We start from the raw sequence: 23,914 nt of genomic DNA on the forward strand, positions 1-23,914 counted from the left end.
ACTGAAAGAGCAGAACTATGAGCAATGAACAAACAGCCTGAGAGGCAGAAGAGGAGGGAGGTGTTGAACAGCACAACTGAAACACTCCACAAAACTGCCTTTATCCTGCCCTCTGCCTGCTCCTTGGGAGCTGAAGCAGGAAACTTCAGCTTGCTACAAATAGTAAAACTCCAACAGAGAGACACAGGCTAACTCTGACTAATGAACTTAGTTTTAAGGTCACCCCAGAAGTTAATCACATGAATATCATTAAGAGTAACAATAGAAATGCATTCATTCTGCCCCTAGCCGTTGAACTTACAGCCACATATTCTCCACACTCTGCCTAATTGCAGGTAGTACTGAATAGATGTGTGGTGCCAGAATATTTTCCAGTTTTCATGAATTGTCAGATGGCAGTATGGGCTTCTGACACCCACTAATGCCTCCTTCAGCTCCACATGGTTCAAAAGATTATTAGATTAGACTGATCAGCTACTATACTGCAAGCAAGCCAGGATTTTCTGTCATGGAAAATTCATAGGTTATTTTTGGGTTTCTTTTTTCATTGGTCCAGCTAGAGGAAAAAGGAGGGTCCTCCACAATACATGGCCAAAGCAACTGGCAGCATTTCAATGTGCAGAGCCACAGACGCCCCCGTGCTACCTGTTTGCCAGCTCACAGCTTTAAGGAGCTATGTTTGCCCAAGTGCTGAGGATAAAAGGAGCACATTAGCAAATCTGAGTAACTAAAGCTAAATAGAGTATTGTTCATACCTTCTAAACTAGAAGACTATCTGGGGCACACAGGAAGCTCATTTGCTGGCGCTGTAGTTCTTAATAATTAGGCCAGAATAAAACATCTACAGTTGTTGTTGCCAACTGTCATTTTCAATCATGTTTTGTAGATGAAAAAGAACAAAATTCCTCAGCAAATTTTTTTGTAATTAAATTATTCAAAGTCTCAGCCTTAGGATTCCTACGATTAGGAGATAACTTTATATTCTTTAATGAAAACTACTTCTGATGCTTTGGTGAAAACTTTGCCATCTTTTTTGCAAACATCAGAAATCAAAATAAAAAAAATTAACCTATCAAAGTCTTGGGTTACAACAATTTATATTTTTTGATAGTTTGAGCTCTCAACAGGAGCAGACATCCCTAAGCATTTAAACCATACATTGCAATTATGCAACAAAGTCATGAGTTAAAAAAAAAAGTTTAAACAAAAGATATATCCAGGAATTTCTACTAAAACAATGAAAATCTAACATTTTATTCATCTGCTGGAAAACAATGCATAAAAGTGTTCATGATTTTTGTTAATTAGAGGTTTTGTTTCCATTTTATAAGTACCATGAAAAAAGTCATCTTACAAAATAATGCTACCTTAATAAAAACCTTTACAAAACAAAAAATGATAGTTAAAAAAATTATTTGTTGCTTTAAAATTAATTACCTAAAGTCCCATAAGGTGAGATAGATACAATTATACAGTTATCCAGTATGTACTTGCTATAAGGAACAATACCTACAACACAGAAAATACTGTAAGCTGGATCACCTTTGTAATGAGCCTCTTTGCTGAAACACTGAGTATTCTTAAATATAATTATGTGCATTCACATTTGTTTTGTGATAGCCATTTTAAGATGTCCCACGATCAAGAGACAATTGTTTGCTCTCACAGCCTGCAGTGAGATTTCAAAGCTGCGAGATTACAGACCAAAGCCTTTCCAAACTGTGACACTTTCAAGGGAAAAGGTTAATATTTCTTACACCACTCTGAAGTCGTAACACTTGCTCAGACCTTGAGAGCAGATTTTCACATATTTGGGAAATGAAATACAGAGCTGAAAAGTGACTCTTTGATGGTAAGATGATCAACTGTGATCAACCTGGTTTTTAGTAAATCAGCTCTTTCACAAGGACAAAACGTCTTTGGAGGAGATCATATAAAATAAGCTTTTTATTTCACATAATACTTTAACTGACATGTTTTGGATTTTAGGTTAGCTAGACGTCTACACCAAAGGAATCATCCTACTCCTGCTGACCTTCACAAAAACTCAGTAACTCTGTCACGTTGTTTACTGTCACTTTACATGATGGCAATTAATGAAAAATAACTCATATTTCTAAGTCTCCAAAATTAATGCTCATGAATATTAAACACTACCATATATTTAAATCCCTGTTTTTAAGTTTCTAAACATGACACAGAAATATTTATTGTGCTGTTACTGTCACTCAGCAAGTCAGTACTATGCTTACCTTCCCAAGCTTTCCCACTATTGCTGGTCTGTCTCCTGCTGGGTGAGGAGTCCAGTGGGAAGCAGCACAACTGAAGTGACATCTTAATGAAGCACTTCTTAGGTGGCACACAGACTCTGGTCAATCACTCATCCAACATATGCTGATTTCCTTGGGGAGGGCTGATATCGAATAATCCCATTGAGTTTAAATGCCTCCATCTTAATTTACTTAGGAAAAAGCAGAATGGCAGCTTAAAGAATAAACTATATGGCAGAAGGGTCTGTTCCACAGATTTACCACACAAAAAAAATCAGAAGGGAAAGCACAAAGAAATTTTGGAATGCAACCAAAATATGTGCTTCTATTATTATAGATAATTTCTACTTTCCCCAAGGCAGTCAGTCTATCACACAGAAGTTCACTAAAAAGCCCAGCGTGCCTGACCCAGTAGTTGTCTTCACACAGCACAAGAGCTGCCATTTCAGGGTGCAAGCATCTTATGAAAGCAAACACAACAAGAGTGCCAGAAGTAGGGATTTGCTCTGACATGACAAAAAACAAGTCTTGTGCTGCTGCCAAGCTTCTCTTGGGAGCAGCTTTGGTAGGAGGTGACCAAACCACCTTGCCCATGGTCAAGAGGTCAATCTCAGGTTTGAGTTCAAGCAAAATGGTCAGAGATTCTGGAAATTTTAAGGAGTGCACACATTAGTTTTAATTACTTTTTAAATCTCTGGTAATAGCAGAATAATGAAATCCCTTTTGAGAGATCAAAGATATATAAGTGTCATTCATTAAGCTTTTAGAAGAATTTGTCCAATAGGTCTTGCACTAGTGAAATAGTTACCTCCATATGCAACTCCAAGCAAGTGACAACTAACTCTGGTAAAAAAGAGGGACTTATTGATAAGATTTAAATGATAACTAACTCTCTTTTATTAAAAAAAATAATTATTGATAAAAATCTAAATTTATGTGCTTCTAATACTTTGTAATTTGGGATGTGAAAAATATTCTGCCCCATACAATTAAATACACAGCCATAATTAAGTGGCTGATAAGGGTGATGATAAGTAAAATTAACTATATAGTCATATTCCATTATTTCACAATGAATACATCATATTGCCTGGAGAGGGAGGAGGAAATCTTCACTAGCTTCAATTAAATATATCTCGATTCTATAAATCAAGCTTGGCAGGACTAGAGTAAAATAATCAGCTCAATGGAAAATTATAACTTCATACTACTTTACACTGCCTTACCTTTAGGCTATGAAAGAAAGAATTTCATTTCCCTTTGTTATAAGGTGATAAATTAGTGCAAAGAGAAGCAGTGGAGCATTTGCAAACACAATGGGAGATGTGGAGTTAGAAGAAGAGCTTGATAAATCAGTAAGACAAAAACATTCCAAACTATAAAAGTTCTGGAAAAGAAAAGCTATCAGAGAACACCTGGTTTGAAAGAAACAAGTGGGTCCTGAATCTTCAACAGAAACAAACCCTTGAAATTGCATTCAAATAAATATAATCTTGCTGAGAACATATGACTTAGTATTTCAGCTTTTCTACATGTCAGTGTTTTTAATCAGTCTATTCAAGCACTGATTATTAACAAGATGAAAGGATGAATACACTAATTGAACAAAAGTGGGAAATACTGGATCCAGCTCTTTTTTTTCTCTCTAGTGACTATTATTATTAAGGAAACATCTGCCAAGAGAACCCTGAAAGTGGGTTGATAATCCTTTTCCCACCAAAAGCATGCATGGAAAAGCACACATTTTGCTTTATGCATAATTTATTTCTGAGGCTTAGCAGTACCAGTCTCTCTGATGAGCTATTGTGATGCAGTATCTTTATTCTCCTTGGACACCTGTATGTAAGAGCAGTAACCAAGTGCACACCTCCACATAAAATATCAGTACAGAACACAGAATCAGATGGAAAATTATAGCTTCTAATAAGTCTCTCAGAAAACAACTTCTTCCTATGAAAACTGGAGCAATGGTAGCTGGTACAGTTTTTCAGATTTTCATTGAAGAAATATTAGAATAAAAGAATCTACATAATTTCAACACTTAGAATTTTCAATTGTAGTTTAAATGATATTTTAAATCCACACTGCACAATTTTCTCCTAGCATGACTAGTACAGAGTACTTAAACTTCACTAAGGGATGTTTAAGCATCACTGTGGCTACAAGTTTTTTTAAAAGAGTAAATTCCAGACTCTGTAAATTTTTCTTTAGGAAAATAGACTCCAGGAATTTTAACTCTCACTCAAAAAGTCTTGATGATATACACTGATACTGATAGTAAATACATCTCTGAGTTTCCTCCACAGCTACTAGCCTCAAGAATAATACTCTTCCAGAAATACTGAGAAGCAAGAAACAAGTAAGAAAAAAAAATACAGGTAACTATTTTTAAAAGTAGCAGTTGCAGATAAACAAAAAACTGCAATTGCTACCATACAAATAAAATAACTAGGTTCCAAAGGAATGTATAATCTAATATGCCATCTCTCCAAATTACTAAATACTGTATTTTACCTTATCAGTAGTATATTAGTAGGCTTGTTCATAAAAAAAAGCCATGAATAAGGGCTTGCAGGACCAGCACCTGTCAGGATTATATTCAGAAGTCATATAGATTTTGGTGTCATATGTTTTGTTTTTCCACTTTTTTCCCCTCTTGTACCTGTTCGTTTTTGCTTAGCTGGATGTACATAATCTGCTTTTAGGTTTCTGGCTTACCTGTTGTCCTTACCCCCATTTACTGTTTCCATTTTTTACTCTTTTGTTTAATCATCAGACGAATATTCAGGGTGACACATCATTTTAATCTGTGCCACTTCATTCCAGCCCAGTTGACTAAGCAACAGAGGCAGAGATAAAAGGCTCGAGTGCTGAAATCCACATTCTTGCAGGGCAGAGGAGCAGTGCCCTGTGTCCAAAGGTCAGGCACCTGCATGACTGCACAGGGAAATGTGGCTTGGAACACTCACAGCCTCTCCGTGTTCCTGCAGATGAGCAGCCAGAAGCACACCCTGACACTGAGTGAAACTCCTTAGCCCAGCTCACAGGAGCCCCGGGCACCATCTCAGCTGCATTTCCCCTCCGCACCATTATCAGCCTGTGAAGTCTCAGCTCACAGCTCCTGAAGGCACCAAGGAACACACACCTGCACTTACACTCCTCCTGTCTGCCCAAGGAACACATGCCTGCACTTACACTCCTCCTGTCTGCCCAAGGAACACACGCCTGCACTTACACTCCTCCTGTCTGCCCAAGGAACACACACCTGCACTTACACTCCTCCTGTCTGCCCAAGGAACACACACCTGCACTTACACTCCTCCTGTCTGCCCAAGGAACACACACCTGCACTTACACTCCTCCTGTCTGCCCAAGGAACACATGCCTGCACCTACACTCCTTCTGTCTGCCTGCAGGACAGCTGAGACTGACCTTCAGTCATAGCAGCCTCTGGGGGAACAGTTCACAGACATCCACAGAGCACATGAGCCCCCAGAACAGTAATTATGCCTCAGGATTAAACAACAGGGGGAATAAAAATACAATTAACATGCTCATGTCCTTTCAGACCCGCTGGTCCAATGCAAAGTCACTCAGTGCCTTAAAATAAGTACAATGTCCTGCAGAGGCATGTGGTAAATAAATAATGAAAGCCAAGAAAGAGAGAGGTCTAAGTGTGGAAGAATCATGCAACTATATACAGTGAGAGGACTGCTTAAGTAGGGAGAAGAGCAGAAAAAAAATGAAGATAAAAAAAAAAGTAAGAGCAGCTTTGGTAGAAATCTTGGAGGTGCTGTATACACTGAATTTGACACTTAGCTGCACCTATCTGCATGAATTTCTTCCCCTGACCCGAGTTCTACAAGCTGGGCTCTGCTCATCTCAGATTCCTTTCACCAACATGAATCAGCTGCATTGGAGGAGAAAAGTCTCCAGGCACACTATCTTCATTAGCAATTAGCCACTCTCTTCAAATGCATGGTAACATGTTTGCTTCTTCTCCTGGGGGCCAAGAGACATAAAAGTACAACACAATGACATGAGAAAGAAACAAGGAGATGCTTATCCTGTGCTTAAGAAAAGCAAGAAATGAAGGCAGGTGTTTCAGGTGCTGTTTCCCTGGAGGGTCTATAAAACACCAGGGTGTGTGAGTGAGACTCCTTACATCTGCACAGCCCAATGAAGTTGTTATGGGCGCTCTCATGTGGAGCCTTCTAACACCGAGGTAGCTGGGGAAATTGGATGGTATGGTGAGAAGTCAGTAGATGGGGCTTTGCAACTGGGAAGTAAAATTCCCAGTTGAAGAATGGGGAGCAGAAGATCTCTGCTGATTTGTTAGAAGTACTTATTATAAAACAAAAGAAAGCCTGAATTACATGCTCAGTAAATGCTCACAGAAACTGCACAACAAATTTATGTAGCATTCTACCTGTGACAAATGAAAGCATTTCTACAATAACTATACTAATCTGATCTCACTGTTGACTCCAGAGATTCCCATGCAAAAGCACTTTTTAACATTAGGCACTTTATGTGCCACACCTATGTTTTATCAGCAAAAACAATCACCCTATGATTCAGTAAATTTAGCTTATTTCTTAGGATTACAGAATCTTCCTGAACTTCCTAATATACCAACAGTATCCCTGTTCTCTCAGGGATGACACGAGAGTTTACATCAAATTGGCAAGCAGTACAGTTTACACCTTCCTTAGTGTGACTGTCATTTCAGTCTTGGAAATTTACAGTCAGTAATCTACAATAATAGATACTTTAAAGTGAAATAGTCTAGAAAATTTTGTGTTAAAACAACACTGATAACAAAACCCAGATGTACTTGGTCTTCCTGAACCATTAAAGTTCTACTTAACAAACCACATATAGCTGCATGTTCCTGCTTCTTCTCTAGGAATAGCTCCATTAAGACTAACATCTTATAAAGTCAGCTGCTAGAAAAACAGTTGCTGAAAAACAAACTAAGACAAAACCCAGTTACATTTCATAAAGTTTCTTGAAGTGTTTTAAGTCCCTGCCAAGTTATCAGCCTTTAAAAGGCCAGCAGAATTTTATTGAAATGACAAACGTGTATTTTGCAGGAGAAAAATAACCATCTCTGAATGAAATATTAGCAATAGGTTCCCAAAACCATTCATCTGAAATGGTTCAAGTAATTGAAACACACGTGGGCTGTTTTACATGCAAGTGACACAGCCCTAGCACAGTGGAAACAGGCAACAGAATTATCCTCCGAGAGGATTTTATTTCAACCCAGAAAGAACGCTAAGCGAAGTTCATAAACAAATACAGAAAGAGCCGGAGCTCCTAATGACAAAAACGAAGCTCAGAGTGGACTGTCCCCCTCGCGTACTCTCTCTGCGGTTCACACCTGTCCATGACCCCTCGTTTTATCCTTTTCTCTCCCGAACGTGCGGGACTCGCTGCCCAGGCGGGGCCACACGCTCCCGCTCAGCGCCCGATCGCGTCCCTACGGGGATCCCATCAACACCTTCCGTATTTACACACGTAAACGTTCGCAACAGAAACGAATAAAAAGCAACATACGCTCGGAAAGTAACAACAATAACAAAAAAGAAAGTCTGTATCTTACACACGCTGCTCACCGCTACCTGTGCGGAGGAGCGCCGAGCCCGCTCACCTGCCGAACGCGCCCTCCCGCCGGCTCCGCTCACCGCTCGCCCCGGCCCCGCTCCCTCCGGACACGGCAGCACCCGAGAGGCGGCCCCGGCGGCCCCCGCGCCCCGCTCGCTGCCCACCTGCCCGCGGCCCGTCCCGCAGCGCCAGCGCCCCGCCAGTCCCGCCGCCACCTGCTGCCGCGGGGCCGGCCCGGGCGGGCGGGGCGATGCCGGGGGCGGGCCGGGGCCGCTCGGGGCCGCTCTCGGCGGGGCTGTCCCACACCTGACACCCATATGCGTCCCGCCTGCGCCGGGAGGCGGCGGGCGGAGAGGGAGCTGCACGGGGCGCTCCCTTGGCACCGAAGTTTCCTCCTTACCGCCCCTCCTCGCTTAAGCCACTCTCAACACTGTGGCGCTTCCTTTCGCCCATCCCCTGGAGCTCCCGCCCGCGCACCGCCAGGCGCCCGCCGGGGCCGGATGGTCGCTCAGTGCTGCTGTCGGACCGGCCGAGGCTCGGCGGGGTCCGCTCGGCCCCCGCTGGGTGTTACCTGTCCGTGCAGCGCTCCGCGCAGCAGAGCCCCGCTGGGGCGGCGAGGTGTCCGCGGGAGCCATCAGGGACCGACCCGGAGCCGCCGCGGCCGCTCCGTGTACAGGGACGAAGCGGTTAAAGCCGAGCAGCGCCGGGGGAGGAGGTTTGGGCCCTGCCGGCCGCCGTCCCGCCGTGCCCGCCCCGCTCCGCGCCGCTCGATTCAAAGCGGCGCCATGGCGGAGCAGGGCCTGGGCATGGCCTCCATGATCCCCGCGCTGCGGGAGCTCGCCGGGTAGGACGGGCCCGGCGGCCGCCGTGCCGGGCGTGTGTGTGCGGGGCTGTGCTGCGCTGGGGGAGGCGCGCCCGGCATGTGCGCCGGGGAAGGGGATAAGGAGGTGTGCGAGGTGTCCTGCGGCCGGGCCCGCGCCTTCACCTCAGCCGGTCCCTTCTCCCGCCGCCTGCCGGGGCCTGTCCCTCTCTCCCTCCCGGGGGGCGCTGGCAGGTCCTGACGGGAGCGGCCTGGTGGCCTCAGAGCCCCGGCCCGAGGCTCAGTGTGCTGTGAGCGCTCACTGAGAGCCCCATGAGCTGGAATTGCCGGGCTCTGCAGCGCCAGCACTGGAGCTTTGCCTTGCAGTAGGCAGCGAGTGGATATGGAGGTACAATTGTATACTGAAAATGTGACCCTGCGAGCCCTGAGTGTTGAGAGACAGGCTGGGCACTAAACAAGAAAATTGAAAAAGAACCCCAACACCTCCCTCCTCACCCCCCCCCCCCAAACCTCTACACACCACCAAGAAATCAATTTGTATTTATTTTTGAAGACTTCTAGAAGAAAATCAGTGTTTAACATTAAGCTGTTGAGACAGACTTCCAAGTAATTATTTTGTACTTTAAAATTGGTAACATCAAAATATCATTCTTTTTAATTTTAGTGCTAGTCCAGAGGAATACAACACAGTTGTGCAGAAACCAAGACAAATACTTTGCCAGTTCATTGACAGAATTCTTACAGAGGTAGATGTTGGTAAGCACTACATTCCTATAATCTAAAATTGTCTGCTTTATACTTTAAGTAATTCCTGCCAAAAATAAAAGAACCTTTAAAGAAAGTTTTAGTTGAATACAATACCATTTATGACTTAGTTTTTAATAAAGTCAGTGATGAAGTATTTTCCATTGGGATGTGAAATTCCCTATGTAAATAAACCATACACACAGCCCCCAAGGAAGGAGGGGTGAATGCTGTGCAGGGTTGTATGGATACAAATGTCCCAACACTGAAAAGCAGGAGTGTCATGTAATGTCACTGTTCATGAGCAACACAGCTTGCAATTCTTAATATTCACATGTGTCTCAGAGCTGAAATCTTGTCTGAATCCCAGATAGTTTCCTTCTTGTGCTAGCTAACACTGGATAGGATCCCTGGGGGATCTGGATAAATCTGATATGATTCAGATACCTGTTTCAATGGGGCAGTATTAGATATGTTCAGTGTTTTGTTAAACCTTCTGCTTTAGTGAGCTGAATTTACCATAACCTTTTATATTCTGGAGGTTTGAAACAATCCTCAGCATTGTTCCTCTAGCAAGACTAAACCTCGGGAAATGTTAAGTATTTGCTGTTCTTCACTCAGCACACAGCTGGATAGAATTTTAACTGAATGCTAATGCATTTGGGATTAATAATATTTAATGAGTAATTTATACTTTTCTTCATACAGTTTGGAGTCACATAGAGGGCTTACAATATGCACTCAATTATCTTCATAGATTAGAAAATATACTCACAATAAATAATTTGAAAGGTTTAATACCATATCATAGTATTTTTATGTATTTTTTAAAAATATTTCTCATAAGGTGTAAGCAAAATTTTTGAAGTGGTTTATTGCCATGCTGCTTTGAATATTGTCTTATTTTTTTTAAAGTTGCCTTGGAACTCATTAAGAAATCAGATTCACAGCCAAGTTCTGTGATGTTGCTTGATTTTATTCAACATATCATGAAATCTTCCCCACTTATGTTTGTAAATGTGGATGGAAATCAGGAGGAAACTCAATGCAGTTGCATTGGTGAGTTTGTTAAAAATGTTTATGTTGAAGCTTGGTATTTTCAGGATTTAAATTTGCAGACAGTGGGATCATCCAAAAGAATAGAAAGGGGAAAAAGGCAGATATGTAAGTTCATCATTATAAATTTGTGAGGGAATATGATGATAGGCTTTGAATATTGTGAATGGATTAACACTTGAGATAATGGAAATTTCTCAGGACAGACTTTGACATTATCCATGACCATTGCATAGATATCTTATTATGTGGTGTTGATGAGATATGCTGACAGAGGAAAATGTCTGGAAATACCAGTGTAAAATGTGTGTCTTCCATTCCCATCCCCCATGTTCTGCCCCATTTTTCCCACTTTTTCAATGGGATCTGCTGAATAAATGTCCCAGTGAAGACTGTTTACTGAGCCTACAAGCATTTATCCCAAGGAGTTTAGTTTAGTGGTAAGCAATCTGCTCTTAGGGAGGTTCTCAATTGGAGATTTTAGTTTTAATCTTAATAATAAAAATTCTCTTTTATTGTCCTAGAATTTAGTAACTGGATCATAACAAGGCTTCTTCGTATTGCTGCCGCTCCAAACTGCAACACATTGCACAAGAACATCTGTGATGTCATCTGCTCTTTACTTTTTCTCTTTAAAATGAAGAGTGGCTCCATTTTTGAAGCACTAACTAAAGACTTGCTACATCTTTTTCAAGACTTAATCATCTTGCATGAAAGAGATGCACAGAAGCATCCCTGGGGAGATGGACTGGTCTGGCCAGTGACTGTAGAGAGATTTTCCAGCAATATGAGTGACAAAGTGGGATATTTAAGACTGGCCCCATTACAGCTGATGGGTATGCCAAATATAGAATATTTGGAAGTTGTGTTAATGTCTATTCTGACAAATATTGCTGCAGATATCTTTTTTGTAAGACAGGATATTATTCTCTGGGGGATAGGCTGCTCCGTGTTAGAGTATGGCAGTCCAAAAGTTAAAACTTTGACAATGAAGTTTATAGTGAAGTTAATTCATTTAGGAGGACCTCCAGAACAGCTGGCCAGTGTTTTCTTCTCAGTCTTTTTTGAAATTCTACAGTCAGCACTTGAAATGGATACTGAGGAATCAGAACTCTTTGGAGAACCTCTCTTACTGTTGGTGAGGACATTGCTGCCTTTTGAAGCACATTCTTACAAAAATATTGAACCTGTCTACTTGAATATGCTGCTAGAGAAGCTCTGCTCATGGTTTGAAGGGGATGTGTTTAGGTGCCTTCAGTCTGAAAAGCTGAAAACCGTTTTTTGCCACATGCTGCAGTATTTTCTGGAGTTTGTTCCAGCTGGCTATGAATCTGCCTTACAAATAAGAAAGGCCCGTATCAGTACCATATGTAGAATTTTTGTGAATGTGCTTGGAACTCAGGAAGAACAAAAGGTAGGTTTATTTTAAAAACTGAATTTATTGTGTGAATAGGTCGTATACAAAAACCTATACCTATGCAAAGAAGAAAATCTAGGAAATGTAATTTTTAGTTGCACGTTTAGGTTGATACTCCTTTTTTCTCAATTGTTTCACATGTTCGTACAGGTCAGGGTTCTTAAATCTGTTGGATGTAGCTGGACTCCTGTTTTTCAGATGTATTAAACTGTCTATAAGCTATGCAGGCACAACTGTCTGTCCATAATCAGAATCACAATATGAGGTGGGAGTAAGGCCCAGAGTGCACTCATATGAAGGCAGCTTTGCAAGTAGTGTGCAGTAGTTTGAGATGCTCTTACTTTCCAACCATTTGCTCTTAGTCATGCTTGTTAGGGACAGGTAGAAAAGATTAAATTAAAATAGAGTCAATGGTTTAGGTTGGCAGCGACCTTTAAAGGCCATCTAGTCCAAATCCCTGCAATAAGCAGGGACAGCTTCAACTAGATCAGGGTTCAGAGCCCCACCCAACCTGACCTTCAGTGTTTCCAGGGATGGGACATCCACCACCTCTCCAGACAGCATGTGGCATGTGTCACCACCCTCCTAATAAAAAGTTTCTTCCTGATACTCAACCTAAATAAACCCTGTTTTAGTTAAGAAGCATAACAGGGTTGTTGATAATGAGTTGCTGATATGCTGAGTGCCTCTCTTCCATCCTACCTGTTTGTTAAACTTTGTGTGTCTGTGTGATGGCTTTGGTCGCAAAGTATTATGGCAGGAACTGGAAAACAGCTGAACAAGCTGTATCCTCTGTGGTAGCACAACAGGAAACTTCATTGCTTATAAGAGCTTTCATCTTGTAATTAAGTTTTTTGAATGGAAAGGTTTTTATTAACTATTTTACCATGATATTTTGCAATTTAATATTTTAAGTCAAAAGCAATAATACCACATCTTTAAGTAAGGCAGAGCATACATCATGGTACCTCTGTTGTTTGTCCATCCCAGTATCTGGTGAGTCCTCTTTATACAGCATTAAAAACACAAACTGAAGAAATCTTTGAGGAGATTCAGCAGAACCAGCTGGAGAGCTCAGATACTGATGGGTGGAGCAGCAGCAGTGATGAAGTTCCAGAGAAAAGACGGAGACTGAGCCTACCCACAAAACATCCAAAGAAATCTCCTGCACCTTTAATGTATGGCACTTAGTAACTACTTTTATAGGAATTCGCCTATTGAATAATAAGTGACAACTTCTTGAGGCAGTTTCTTCTTAACAGATTGAAAGAGCTTCTGGGGAAAAAGTCTAAATGATGTTTTGAGGGATCAAAATCTATTGGCGATTTTTAAGCCAAACTTTATTAAAGAGACTATTTTGAATGTGTTCCATGAAAATTATTTTCATTTTTTCACACTGAAAACAAAGCTGAGAGCATACATAGTGTGACAGAATTGTGTGTGGCTGTGATCTTACACTGGATGCACTTAAAGCAGGTCTAGTTAAGTCAAGTTGTGCTCAGATGAACAAAACCAGTTCTCTCAGTCTCTGCTTGTGCTGTGCTCCCTGGGCTTGTGCCAGCACTTGACCTCTTTCTTGTCTTGGGCGCTCAAAATTGGCTTGGGCATGCTGCAGTCCAGGTGTGGATTTGTGATCAGCCTTCACTCTTTGTGCACAGCCCAGGGTGTAGTTGGCGTTCTCTAAAGCAAGGTCACACTGCTCTAATATTCTACTTTTCCACAAGCCTGCTGGGTCATTTTCTCCAAAGCTGCTCATTAATTAGTCAGCTCTCAGTCTATTCTATTGCATCAGGGTTTTTTTTGCCATTTGCAGGACTTTTCATACAGACCTTCACAAAGTTCTTGTCAGCCTAACTTTGTAGACAGTTGAAGTGGTGTGAAAAAGCAGCCCACTTTTTTTCCACTGAGCTGCTTGTGTCATTGTAGAAGGGAATCGAGTGCATGATTTGCCTGTCATAAATACATGCTGGCTGTTTCCAGTCACCTTCTTGTCCCTCATGCAGGTAGAAATGGATTCAAGGAAGACTTTCCATAATCTTCCTAGGGAATGAGATTAGGCTGACAGGCCTATAGTTCCTTGGATTCTCTTTTTTTGCCTTTCTCAATGATGGGTGTAACATTTGCCATTTTATGGTTGCCAAGACCTTCCAAGGACTGTAGAGTTACATGTTTATAGCCCTTCAGATAAGTCTGATATGAGTCATACTAAAATTCAGAGTTAGGATCTTTTCCTTCCTAAAAACACATTTAAGCTAAAGCTTCATTTGGTTTTTTCCCAATCCTATATCAAATATGGATTAGCTCTGGTTTTGCTATGATTATTTATCTTTTCTGAAATAAAGTATGTGTTGGAAAATAATTAATATGGTCAAATTACAGACTTAGCCCTGTAAACATGAAGCTGAAGAGTGCTCTGTGGAATGCCATCACTAAGAAAGCTGCATCCTTAATATCTGTCCTTGAGGAAGAAGTTCTGCCAGGGGATGTTCTCCAGGCTGTGGAAGGGATCGCTGTAATTCTGCGATTGGCTGCTCTATGCATCGTTCACTGCTCTCCCCCAACAGATTCCAGCAGGTAAAAGTACCACGGGGAAACCGTGGGACCAAGAGTTTCTTGTAATTCTTGTTACAATTTATGTAATTTAATGCTTGTCTGTGTGTCAGGATCAATATTGGATGGGTCCTGTACATTTTGAAGAAGTACATTTCCATACTAACTTGGTTTACAAGCAGTTAATATTCAATATTGTTTGTTGCATTTGTTGCATTGATGTGATTTCTGTTTTAACAGTAAAGAACATGGAGTGTCTCATCCATGTAGCTCTGATACGGGTAAGAATACTCCAAGCTCCTTGGATTCAATGGTGAACATTCAGTTCAAGTGGATTTCCTCTGATTTTACCACAAGAGTAGTGAAAGTCTGCAGAAACCTGCTAGAGGCTGCTACACAGATTGTTAATCTAGAACAAGTGATTGACAGAATAGTAAAAATCTTTGATGCTTTGCTATATGCTCAAGGTAAGAAACCCTTTAAGATTGTCTTGTATTTTGTAAATTAGGAATTCATCTGACTGTATTGTCTGTTTTGGTAGAGGTACTGAAATTATGAACGTTGTGCTAGTATTCCAACTCTTGCCAAAAAGGTTAAGTAAAAAAAAACCCAAACATTATTTTCTGTTTAGAGACCTTCATTTGCATTCCTTTATGAACATCATTTACTTCTTTTTGTCTGTACTTCTATTGATTTTTATCTGCTCGAGAGAATATATGGGGAGAGTGAAAATACATAAAAAAAGAAAAAACTTTAGCAGTTTTCTTTTAAAGACACATAGAGGCAGCATAATTTTCTGTCTTTGTTCCACTCAATGATTTCAAAGCTTGCGAATAGCTTCAGCAAACATGGCATGCATGGTACCAAAAATATTGAGTACTTCTGTGTTTTTTAAAAGTAACTACTAGGATGGAGGACAGACTCAGCTACCAAGACTAAAATGTTATTATGAGTTTAGCATACCAGACACCCAGAAGTCCAGCTGAAAGTCTTTGCACAAATCCAGAGATACCAAAGTTATATTAATTCTGCTGCTCATGTGCTACATTCTGTCATCTGTTTAATGAGATTTTTAGGTTATTCTGATTTAGCACTACATGATTTATTATTGCATGCCTAAAAAGTATGATAACATGGGGAAACAGTGATACTAATCTTTGTTGATAGAAAAAGTAATATTTTATAGCAAATTAAGAACATAAAATGTTTTTAAATGTTTGTTTTGCTTCTTCTTTCCCCTAGTGAAAATTCCACTGAGTGATCAGATTCTTGATGACTTATGTGGATTGCTGTCTCTGCCCTGGATTTACAGCCATCCTGATGATTCTTCTTTTAAGCCATCTATATGGGGGTTTGGTCCTCTAGTTTTGAGTCAAAAAACTGCACAGAGTTTCTGTAAGTGTGTTAAAGTATATAAAGCCTAATTTAACTTTGGAATGATTGTTCTAAAGTAAAATTGTTTTATTTGCCTTCTTATGATGAGTGATGGTATTAAAAATTTAAATCAAGTAATTCTTTGCTTTCTTTTATTTCTCTTTAGCACCCCAAACTCAGTCACACTGTGTGTTCCTTCTGACTCTCTTCCCAAAAAACATTCATCTAGATTGGAGAAAATCAGTTTATCACTGGGCATTACAAAGTCACCATGAAATAATTCGGGCTACTTGTGTTAAAGGATTCTCTCTCCTGCTTCAACCTGTGCAGTCCTGCAGCATGATTCCCAGAGCTCTTTTGTATGTATTAATGCAGCTTTTGTGTCTTTGTGCAAGAAGAAAAATGGGCATATAATAAATGGAGTATAAGCACAAAAATAAATGTTCATTTCATACAAAATTCACTAGATCTTAATTTCAGAAATAATCAGCTATCAACAGGATAGGTGCACATGATGATGTCTGTGTGACAGAACAGTGTTCACTTACCATGTCAGTACGCAAGTTTCTTTGCTAGCTGAAGACCCTAATTTAAATTAGGAGGGGAAGGGAGACATCTTTGTCAGGGAAATCCGTCTTGTATTTGTCCATATGTCTCTTCAAATCTTTGTGGCTTCTTTGCCTTTTTAATATGTCTTGGTGTCTTCTGTCGTTTTGTGTTAGCCTTTAGTTTCTTCTTTACAGCATGCAAGCCTCACCATGCCCAGTGCTACTGCAAACATTTAACAGAACATGAGGGTGATCTGAAAAAGACAAAGATGATTTAGTGAGACAGATCATCCTTAAGCTGTCCTGATAGTACTGCCAGTGTAGTTAGAGAACTTAGACAATGTGGAAAAACAAATTTCTAGGTAAATGACCTATTAAAATGATTTCATTTTTGTTTCCATTTCAGAAATCAAATCAAAGATGAGTCTGAGCTAGTCAAAGAGGCTTGTGCTGCTATAGTTGGGAAGTTATCTTGTTGTCTTTCTGGTCCATTCCACCTCCAACCTTCCTTAGCAGACTCTGCTGTTAAGGTTGTTACTCATGATATTTTGTGTAGCAGCCTTACTGTGACTTCTGCTCATGGAAAAACCTCTTCTGTGCAAGCCTGTGTTTTCAAGCCCTTTTTCATTCTACTTGAGAGCAAAGCACCCAGTTCAGTAAAGCTAGGTATGTGGCTTTACCTTTAGTAACATTTTACACTTCCATCTGAGGTACTAAGTCACTATATCTGTACCTTTCTCCATTCCTTTTATTCTGTGTTGGGTTTTTAATAGTTCTCTTGATGTTTGAAGTGTTGTATTTCAGTTGATATCACTGCTGATATTTAATGTTGGCAGTGATGTTCTTTTTAAGCTGCCTTGGCTTAAATTTGGTCTATGGCTATATCTAAAACTGTAATACTTGATAAATCTGAATTTTAAATATCTTCTCTGATTTCACAATATTTATTCTTTTGGTTAAAAAAGTAAAGTGTGCTTTATGGTTTGTTTGCCTCACTCTTGTGCACTTCAGTAGATTTTGAAAAACTATTACAAGCATGTTTTTCTTCCCTCCTCCAATCCAGCATTTATAGAAAATATACCTCATCTTTGCAAACACCTGGATTTTAATACTGATGAGTCCAGTGTGAAGTCTCTTGTTGGGTCTTTATTAAATCTAATGGAAGATCCAGACAAAGATGTAAGAGTGGCTTTCAGTAACTGCATAAAGAACATACTAGAATCCTTAGACTCTGAAGAAGGATTCATAAAAGAGGTGAATTCATGTTCATTTTTGGGGTTTTTTCCTAACTTACTATGGTTTTTGTTTCACTAGTGTCAAACACTAACATTTATGTGTTTTTGTTTTCCTGTGTATCAGCTGTTTGTTTCGAGGATGAAAGAAGCCTACACAAATGCCAAAATGTCAAGAAATAATGAGCTTAAAGACACCTTGATTCTCACAACAGGAGATATTGGAAGGTATTTTTAATAGTATCTTGAAAATTGCCAAGTTGTGTCAGTTTGTGATACAAAGTGCTCTTTCTTTAAGTGTAAGATTAAATTACTTATTTTGAAGTCATCCTTTCCCCAAGTCCATTGCAACTGTACAGAGCTGTTGATTCCTGTGGAACATTCCTCATTTTCTTCTGCCCTTTCACAGGAAGTACAGCTAAGCCATGCAGACACAAGCATGACTCATTTTGCATGATGGCAATTGCATGTTCTTTAGTCATTTTATTAATGCAACGATTCAGTCTTACTTTTTAATCCTTTTTCATCTGCTTACTTTGTAAGGGCATCCAAAGGAGAATTGGTGCCATTTGCCCTCCTGCATTTGTTGCACTGTTTGTTGTCCAAGTCGCCTTCGGTGGCCGGAGCAGCGTACACAGAGATCCGGGCCCTGGCAGCAGCCAAGGCCATAAAGCTGCAGGCGTTTTTCAGTCAGTACAAGAAGCCAATCTGTCAGGTAAAAATGGTGTGTGGTTTAGAAAGTGCATGTCTTTGGGTTCTTTGAAAAGAAAGTGCATGTCTTTGGGTTCTTTGAAAATGGAGTTCAAGGTCAAAATTGCAGTATTGCTCAAGGTGAAATTTCATAGGACAAGAAAGAAATTATTTAAGGAAAAAGCCCTACCAACATTCAGGAAAGAATGGGAAATCTTTAACTTTTTTGTGATCTCCCTTCAATAGTGTTGCTTCTCTGTTTTATTCCCTAGATGCTTCATTCTGAAATAGAGGCTCTTGCATTCTGTAGTACTATTGCTGCAAGACACTATGGTTTAAAATTGGAATTGAAGTCAACATAGCACAGGCATAATTCTGCCATGATTGATTTAGGTTTTTTGTTATATCCATTACCTAACGACAGCAAGTTCTGTTTAAAAAGAAAATTGTCAAAGCAGACTTTTCTAACTTTGAGTATTTTTTTAGTAATGCAATATTTTAATCCAGAGTTGCAAAACTGAATGTAATTATTAAGTGGATGATAATCCAGTTCTGTTGCAAAGTCATAATCATAGATCTGTGTGCAATAAATGAGAGGGGAAAATGATGTATAGAAAGACCAGTGAAACTTTTGTGTTTAGTTTTAGGGAGTGAACAAGGGGCAAATAATACTAAATGCCTCTTTCTTCATGCTTAGTTTCTAGTGGAATCTCTGCACTCCAGCCAGATGGTGGTGTTGAGTGCTCCATGCCAGGGCAATGAGCTGCAGAAAGAAACAGCTGCTCACCAGAGAGAAATGGCTCTGGACATGTTATCTGAGATTGCCAGTGTATTTGATTTTCCAGATCTAAATCGCTTTCTCTCAGTAAGTTGGTCCGTCATTTTGGTATTTTGTGCTTGTGAAGTTCAATTTTAATTTCCACTTTCTCTTGGGAATGCTGCAAGTGAGAGCGCAAATGCAGAGGAACAGTTTTATCAAGGAGTTAGAGGAATGAATACAGTGCCAATTCAAGTATGGTGGATAAGGAGCTAAAGTTTAGAATGCTCATTAATTATATATGTATTAATGATTTAGTGCACTTGAGGCATCCTTTGTAGCGTGTGATTTTTGCATGGTGTCAGCTTTCTTATTTCAAAAGACGAAAACTACCCTTTTTACTTCTTTTGGGGTTTTTTACTCCTTTTGGGTTTTTTTAAGATTTCCTTTTGTGAAGAATCTGGATTGACCCAAAAAATGCTAGCTCACTTTTTGTTTACAAGTTTCTTAGTATGAATTAGATGAAGCAGCTCCTGAAGAATTTAGTTCTATCTGCATTTTTGCTAGATATATGCATTTTATTAAAGTTTCTCTCTGTTCATACGTGTGGTGATAATTATGACCAGACACGTGTATTCTGGTACTGACCCAAATGGAACTTAGCCTAACCCTGGGGTGTTTTGGAGGGTTTGTTTGTTTGTTTTTTCCATTAACTGTAGTTCTTCATTTACCAGCGGACCCTGCAAGTTTTGCTTCCTGACCTTGCAGCCAAGGCCAGTCCTGCAGCCTCCACACTTATCAGAACCATAGCAAAGCAATTGAATGTGAACAGAAGAGAGATTTTAATCAATAACTTCAAATACATCTTTTCTCATTTGGTCTGTTCCTGCACCAAGGATGAGCTGGAGCGGGCACTGCATTACCTCAAGGTAAATTGGCATTTGCTCTGTTACACCTGCAGATTAGGAGTAACAGTTGATGCACAGTGAGCTTTCTGCTGTATTTAAATTAAGGTATTGCAAAGCAGAGGTTGAAAAATTGCATATGCAGAAATTTTGTTCTTACTGTTTATAAGCACTTCCATTAGCTCTGAGGAATGTTTCTAAGATATTTTATGAACTTAGCAAATTGTAAAAGCTTGGTTTATCTAACATTGAGCTGTTTGAAAGCTTTGACTTCTATAACAAACCAACCAGAGCCCATTGCCTCCTGTCTCTCAGTGCTCTAATTACATTGTGACGAAATGATATTTCTTTGTGTTTGACTGCAGAATGAGACTGAGATCGAGCTGGGCAGCTTGCTGAGGCAGGACTACCAGGGCCTGCACAATGAATTGCTGCTGCGGATCGGGGAGCACTACCAGCAAGTCTTCAATGGTCTGTCCATACTGGCTTCATTTGCCTCCCAGGATGATCCCTATCAGGGACCTAAGGAAATAACCTCACCAGAACAAATGGTAAGGACATCAAAATATTCATGCTCAGTTTTTTCAGTAATTTCTTTTTGGCCATTGTGAGAGTGAAGACAATTTGCCATTCTCTGAACAGCACTTACTTCAGGGAAAAAGTGGAAGAAAGGCTGACATTTCCTATTAAGTGTTTCTGTAACAGAGAGATCCATACCAAATATGCATAAAACCAAATCAAAACAAAAAGTGCCTGAACAAACCAACAACACACGTGTAAATCCTAACATCCTACAAAACAGCAAGACCCACAGCCTAATAGGGATGTCTGTCAATAACACTGATATTTCTTAAGTAGCTACATATTTGGGATTCTTCTCATATGTATTTCAGAATTAGCATTTCATACCTGCTTTTTAATTTCTTAAGCTTTGAAATATGTTAATTGTTTGGGGTTTTAACTTTTTGTAATTATTTGGGGTTTTAACTTTTTTTTCCTCTCCATAGGCTGATTATCTGCAACCTAAATTGCTTGGTATCTTGGCTTTTTTTAACATGCAGTTACTGAGTTCCAGTGTTGGCATCGAGGATAAAAAAATGGTGTGTAAGCTTAATTTTGAATATTAAAACAAAAATAAGCAAGCACTGTTATAATATTCCAGATTTACTTGTGTGATCATGCAACTGTCATGGGAGTCTCAAAGATACTAGGGTCCCAAAATGATTCCTTAAAACTGATGTCTCACTGAGGATAGGACTTCTGTGTAAGCTCAAAAGTTCTTGATTTCTTTAATTTCTTTAATTTCTTCTAATAGATAATAATGACAGATACATATTTCAGTCAGACATGGTGTATGCAAGGAGTCAGTCAACCAGGAATTATAGGAGAGAAATCCAAGTGTATTATTTTTAGTGTGTGAAACAAACACCAGTGGGAGGATGGGGGAATGTGGGAGAAAGCTGGAATTACTGCATGGGGTTATATAAGGACACCAAAGAGTAAAGAAAAAAGATGGAAATCCAAGAGATTAGTTTTGGTTCCCACAGAACAGCCCCTTTAAGCTTTTCAGTAGAGTGCATTTAGAGAAATTAGAGCTCAGAGCTTGAGGCAAAGTGAAAATTCTACTGAAGCAGTGCTTCCAACCACAAGAATGGCCTTTCAGCCTCCTCACAGAAGGACTGTAGATGATTTCTACAGGAAGTTTTCAATGCTAGAATGTTCATAACCTTTGCATTGACAGACTGCATTTTCTCTGGTGTTTTTTTTGATTTTCAGATATCCATGTTAATATGTTCTCATTTTCATAGCCCCCTTTCTGCATGCTTTCTGAATTTCCTAATTTGTACAGCACTTCTTTAACTGCACCAGCTATTGTTTCTGTCTTTTCTTCTGTTTTTTGTTCTTGGTGAGTTTCCCCTTGCATGACCTTTTCTCAAGCTCAGGTTTATTCCTGTGTTACTGATCTGTCATGCTGGACATTTTACTACCTTGTTTGGTGTAGTGTTACTGTGACTGAAATATCTCCAGCATCTCAGTATTTCTCTTCCGTCTTTCATTGACAACTGAGCTATTACTTTTTCCCTGATGCTTGCCAGTCACTTCTAAGAGCAGTTGTATGTCAACTCTGTTGATTTTTCTTTTAAATGGAAGTTTGTTTATTTCCTCTATATTTTCTAAGCCTTCTCTTTTCAGCTATGTAACTATATATAGTTAATCATGTCTTATAATAGACATCTGTAGTCATTAACTCCTTGGTGTCCACAGTTCTTCCCTCATGATCTGTCAACCTCCTAGATAATGTAGGGTTTTGTTACAATCTTGTCATTAGAGATTCACCCCCTTTTTTTTCTAAACCCTAATTCTTTATTGAAACATCAAACTAATTTTGATATCTTAGAGTATGATTTCTTAAGCAAGGCTAGCCTGATTTTAATAGAAAATATAACTCCTACATGTTTTCCTGAGTATCTAATACATTAAAATGATCTTGCTCTGTCTAGGCTTTAAACAGCCTGAGGTCTTTAATGACACTCATGGGTCCCAAACACATCAGTTCTGTCAGAGTGAAGATGATGACCACGCTGAGAACAGCTCTGAGATACAAGGATGACTTCCCAGAACTGTGCTGCAGGTGAACTGATGGTGTACCCAAACAGTGACATCCCTGCTATTTCTGTCCTTTAATGCACTGTGTTGTTTTGTTCTGGACAGGAATCTAAACCACAGTGCTGAAATAGCTTAAAGTGCTCCTCATGACACACCTGAAATATTTCCTGCAGAGAAGAATCATTGATTATATTGTTTTGCCTTTTCTTGTTTAGAGCCTGGGATTGCTTTGTTCGAAGTCTGGACCATTCCTACCTTGGCTCCTTGCTCAGCCAGGTGATAGTAGTGCTTTTGCCCCTCATACATATCCAACCCAAGGAAACCACAGCGATATTCCACTTCCTCATAGTGGAGAACAGGTACTGCACAAGATATTTTCAGTTGTATGGTTTAAATCCTGCAACAGGAATGGGGATAACCCTAAATTCAAGTCATCCAGCACTGAGACAAGAAAACTTGGTTTTCTGCTAAATAGTTGTTGTTCTATAAAATTGCCCCTTCTTCTCTAAGTTGTGTTGAGGTCTAACAAGCCTCATCTGAAAAGGTATTTTATATTGTCCTTATAAATATATATGATGCTGTTGCCAAGTTACAGCCCATTCAGACACTGAACCCTGCCAGGCTTTCTTCAGTGTGTTTATTGTGCTGATATGGAAAATTACTTTCCTCTACAGAATAATGATGATTGCTAACATTTGCTCTAAGCTAAAGTGTACAGAATTGGAAACGGGGAGGAAATGAGTTCTTTGTTTTCTTCAGTGATTAGAGGTATAATTATGAAGTGCATAGTTTATTATGTTGAGTAAGGTTTCATACATTCCATTCAAATGGTCACGCCAACTGAAAATAAAATCAAAGTTTAATACAGGATGCATTAATTCTCATTACTTAACCTTTTTGAAGATAAGGTTGAGTCATAATTATTTTTCATCTTACATTTTGTAGCTTAGAAGGGTTTTTCTTAGGAATGTTGATACTTAATACCTTGATTACTTTTGATGGGTTTTCATTTTTCTTGCATTATATCATACCAACAGGTAGTAATAGGAATAATAAGGCTCTTGTAGAAGGCCACAGTAGCAATATTGAAAGAGATTTCTTCATTGCTTTATTTGGATGGGTTTTTAGGGATTTTTTGGATTCAACTAATGTTTGCTGTATTCTTTGCAATATTTTTTTATAACTATTAGGGATACAGTACAAGACTTTCTACATGAAATATATTTTCTACCTGACCTTCCTGAACTCAAAGAAGTTCAGGTTGTCCTTCAGGAATACAGAAAGGTACAGCTTCTTTTATTTATTTGCTTGGCTTTACTGCATAACATGAATTC

General features: G+C 39.7%; 2 protein-coding genes across 5 annotated transcripts in view; one reads left to right on the plus strand and one right to left on the minus strand.

The window, feature by feature from the left end:
• The window catches only part of PLS1 (plastin 1), a 40,693-nt gene extending 32,114 nt beyond the window's left edge, over positions 1–8,579 (minus strand). Inside the window, exon 1 of one of the 3 annotated variants that reach the window (XM_030954361.1) lies at positions 8,452–8,579. The gene's annotated coding sequence lies outside the window, so the exon portion shown is untranslated. Of the gene's footprint in view, positions 1–2,252; positions 2,340–8,044; positions 8,085–8,451 lie in introns of those variants that run through there. The other 2 variants (XM_030954362.1, XM_030954363.1) reach the window with 2 other exon arrangements.
• Positions 8,408–23,914, plus strand: part of ATR (ATR serine/threonine kinase) — a 38,398-nt gene continuing 22,891 nt past the window's right edge. For both annotated transcript variants that reach the window (XM_030954359.1, XM_030954360.1), the window contains exons 1-20: positions 8,408–8,724; positions 9,365–9,456; positions 10,360–10,503; positions 11,025–11,914; positions 12,908–13,095; positions 14,297–14,491; positions 14,708–14,934; positions 15,710–15,862; positions 16,008–16,200; positions 16,796–17,055; positions 17,453–17,643; positions 17,749–17,849; positions 18,165–18,336; positions 19,009–19,176; positions 19,803–19,997; positions 20,339–20,524; positions 20,981–21,073; positions 22,475–22,605; positions 22,796–22,939; positions 23,771–23,864. In XM_030954359.1, coding sequence (XP_030810219.1) covers positions 8,666–8,724; positions 9,365–9,456; positions 10,360–10,503; positions 11,025–11,914; positions 12,908–13,095; positions 14,297–14,491; positions 14,708–14,934; positions 15,710–15,862; positions 16,008–16,200; positions 16,796–17,055; positions 17,453–17,643; positions 17,749–17,849; positions 18,165–18,336; positions 19,009–19,176; positions 19,803–19,997; positions 20,339–20,524; positions 20,981–21,073; positions 22,475–22,605; positions 22,796–22,939; positions 23,771–23,864 — 3,876 coding nt within the window. In that variant the 5' untranslated portion in view covers positions 8,408–8,665. The remainder of the gene's footprint in view (positions 8,725–9,364; positions 9,457–10,359; positions 10,504–11,024; positions 11,915–12,907; positions 13,096–14,296; positions 14,492–14,707; positions 14,935–15,709; positions 15,863–16,007; positions 16,201–16,795; positions 17,056–17,452; positions 17,644–17,748; positions 17,850–18,164; positions 18,337–19,008; positions 19,177–19,802; positions 19,998–20,338; positions 20,525–20,980; positions 21,074–22,474; positions 22,606–22,795; positions 22,940–23,770; positions 23,865–23,914) is intronic.

This window comes from Camarhynchus parvulus, chromosome 9 (genome assembly GCF_901933205.1).
Source record: "Camarhynchus parvulus chromosome 9, STF_HiC, whole genome shotgun sequence".
NCBI classification, from domain to species: domain Eukaryota; kingdom Metazoa; phylum Chordata; class Aves; order Passeriformes; family Thraupidae; genus Camarhynchus; species Camarhynchus parvulus.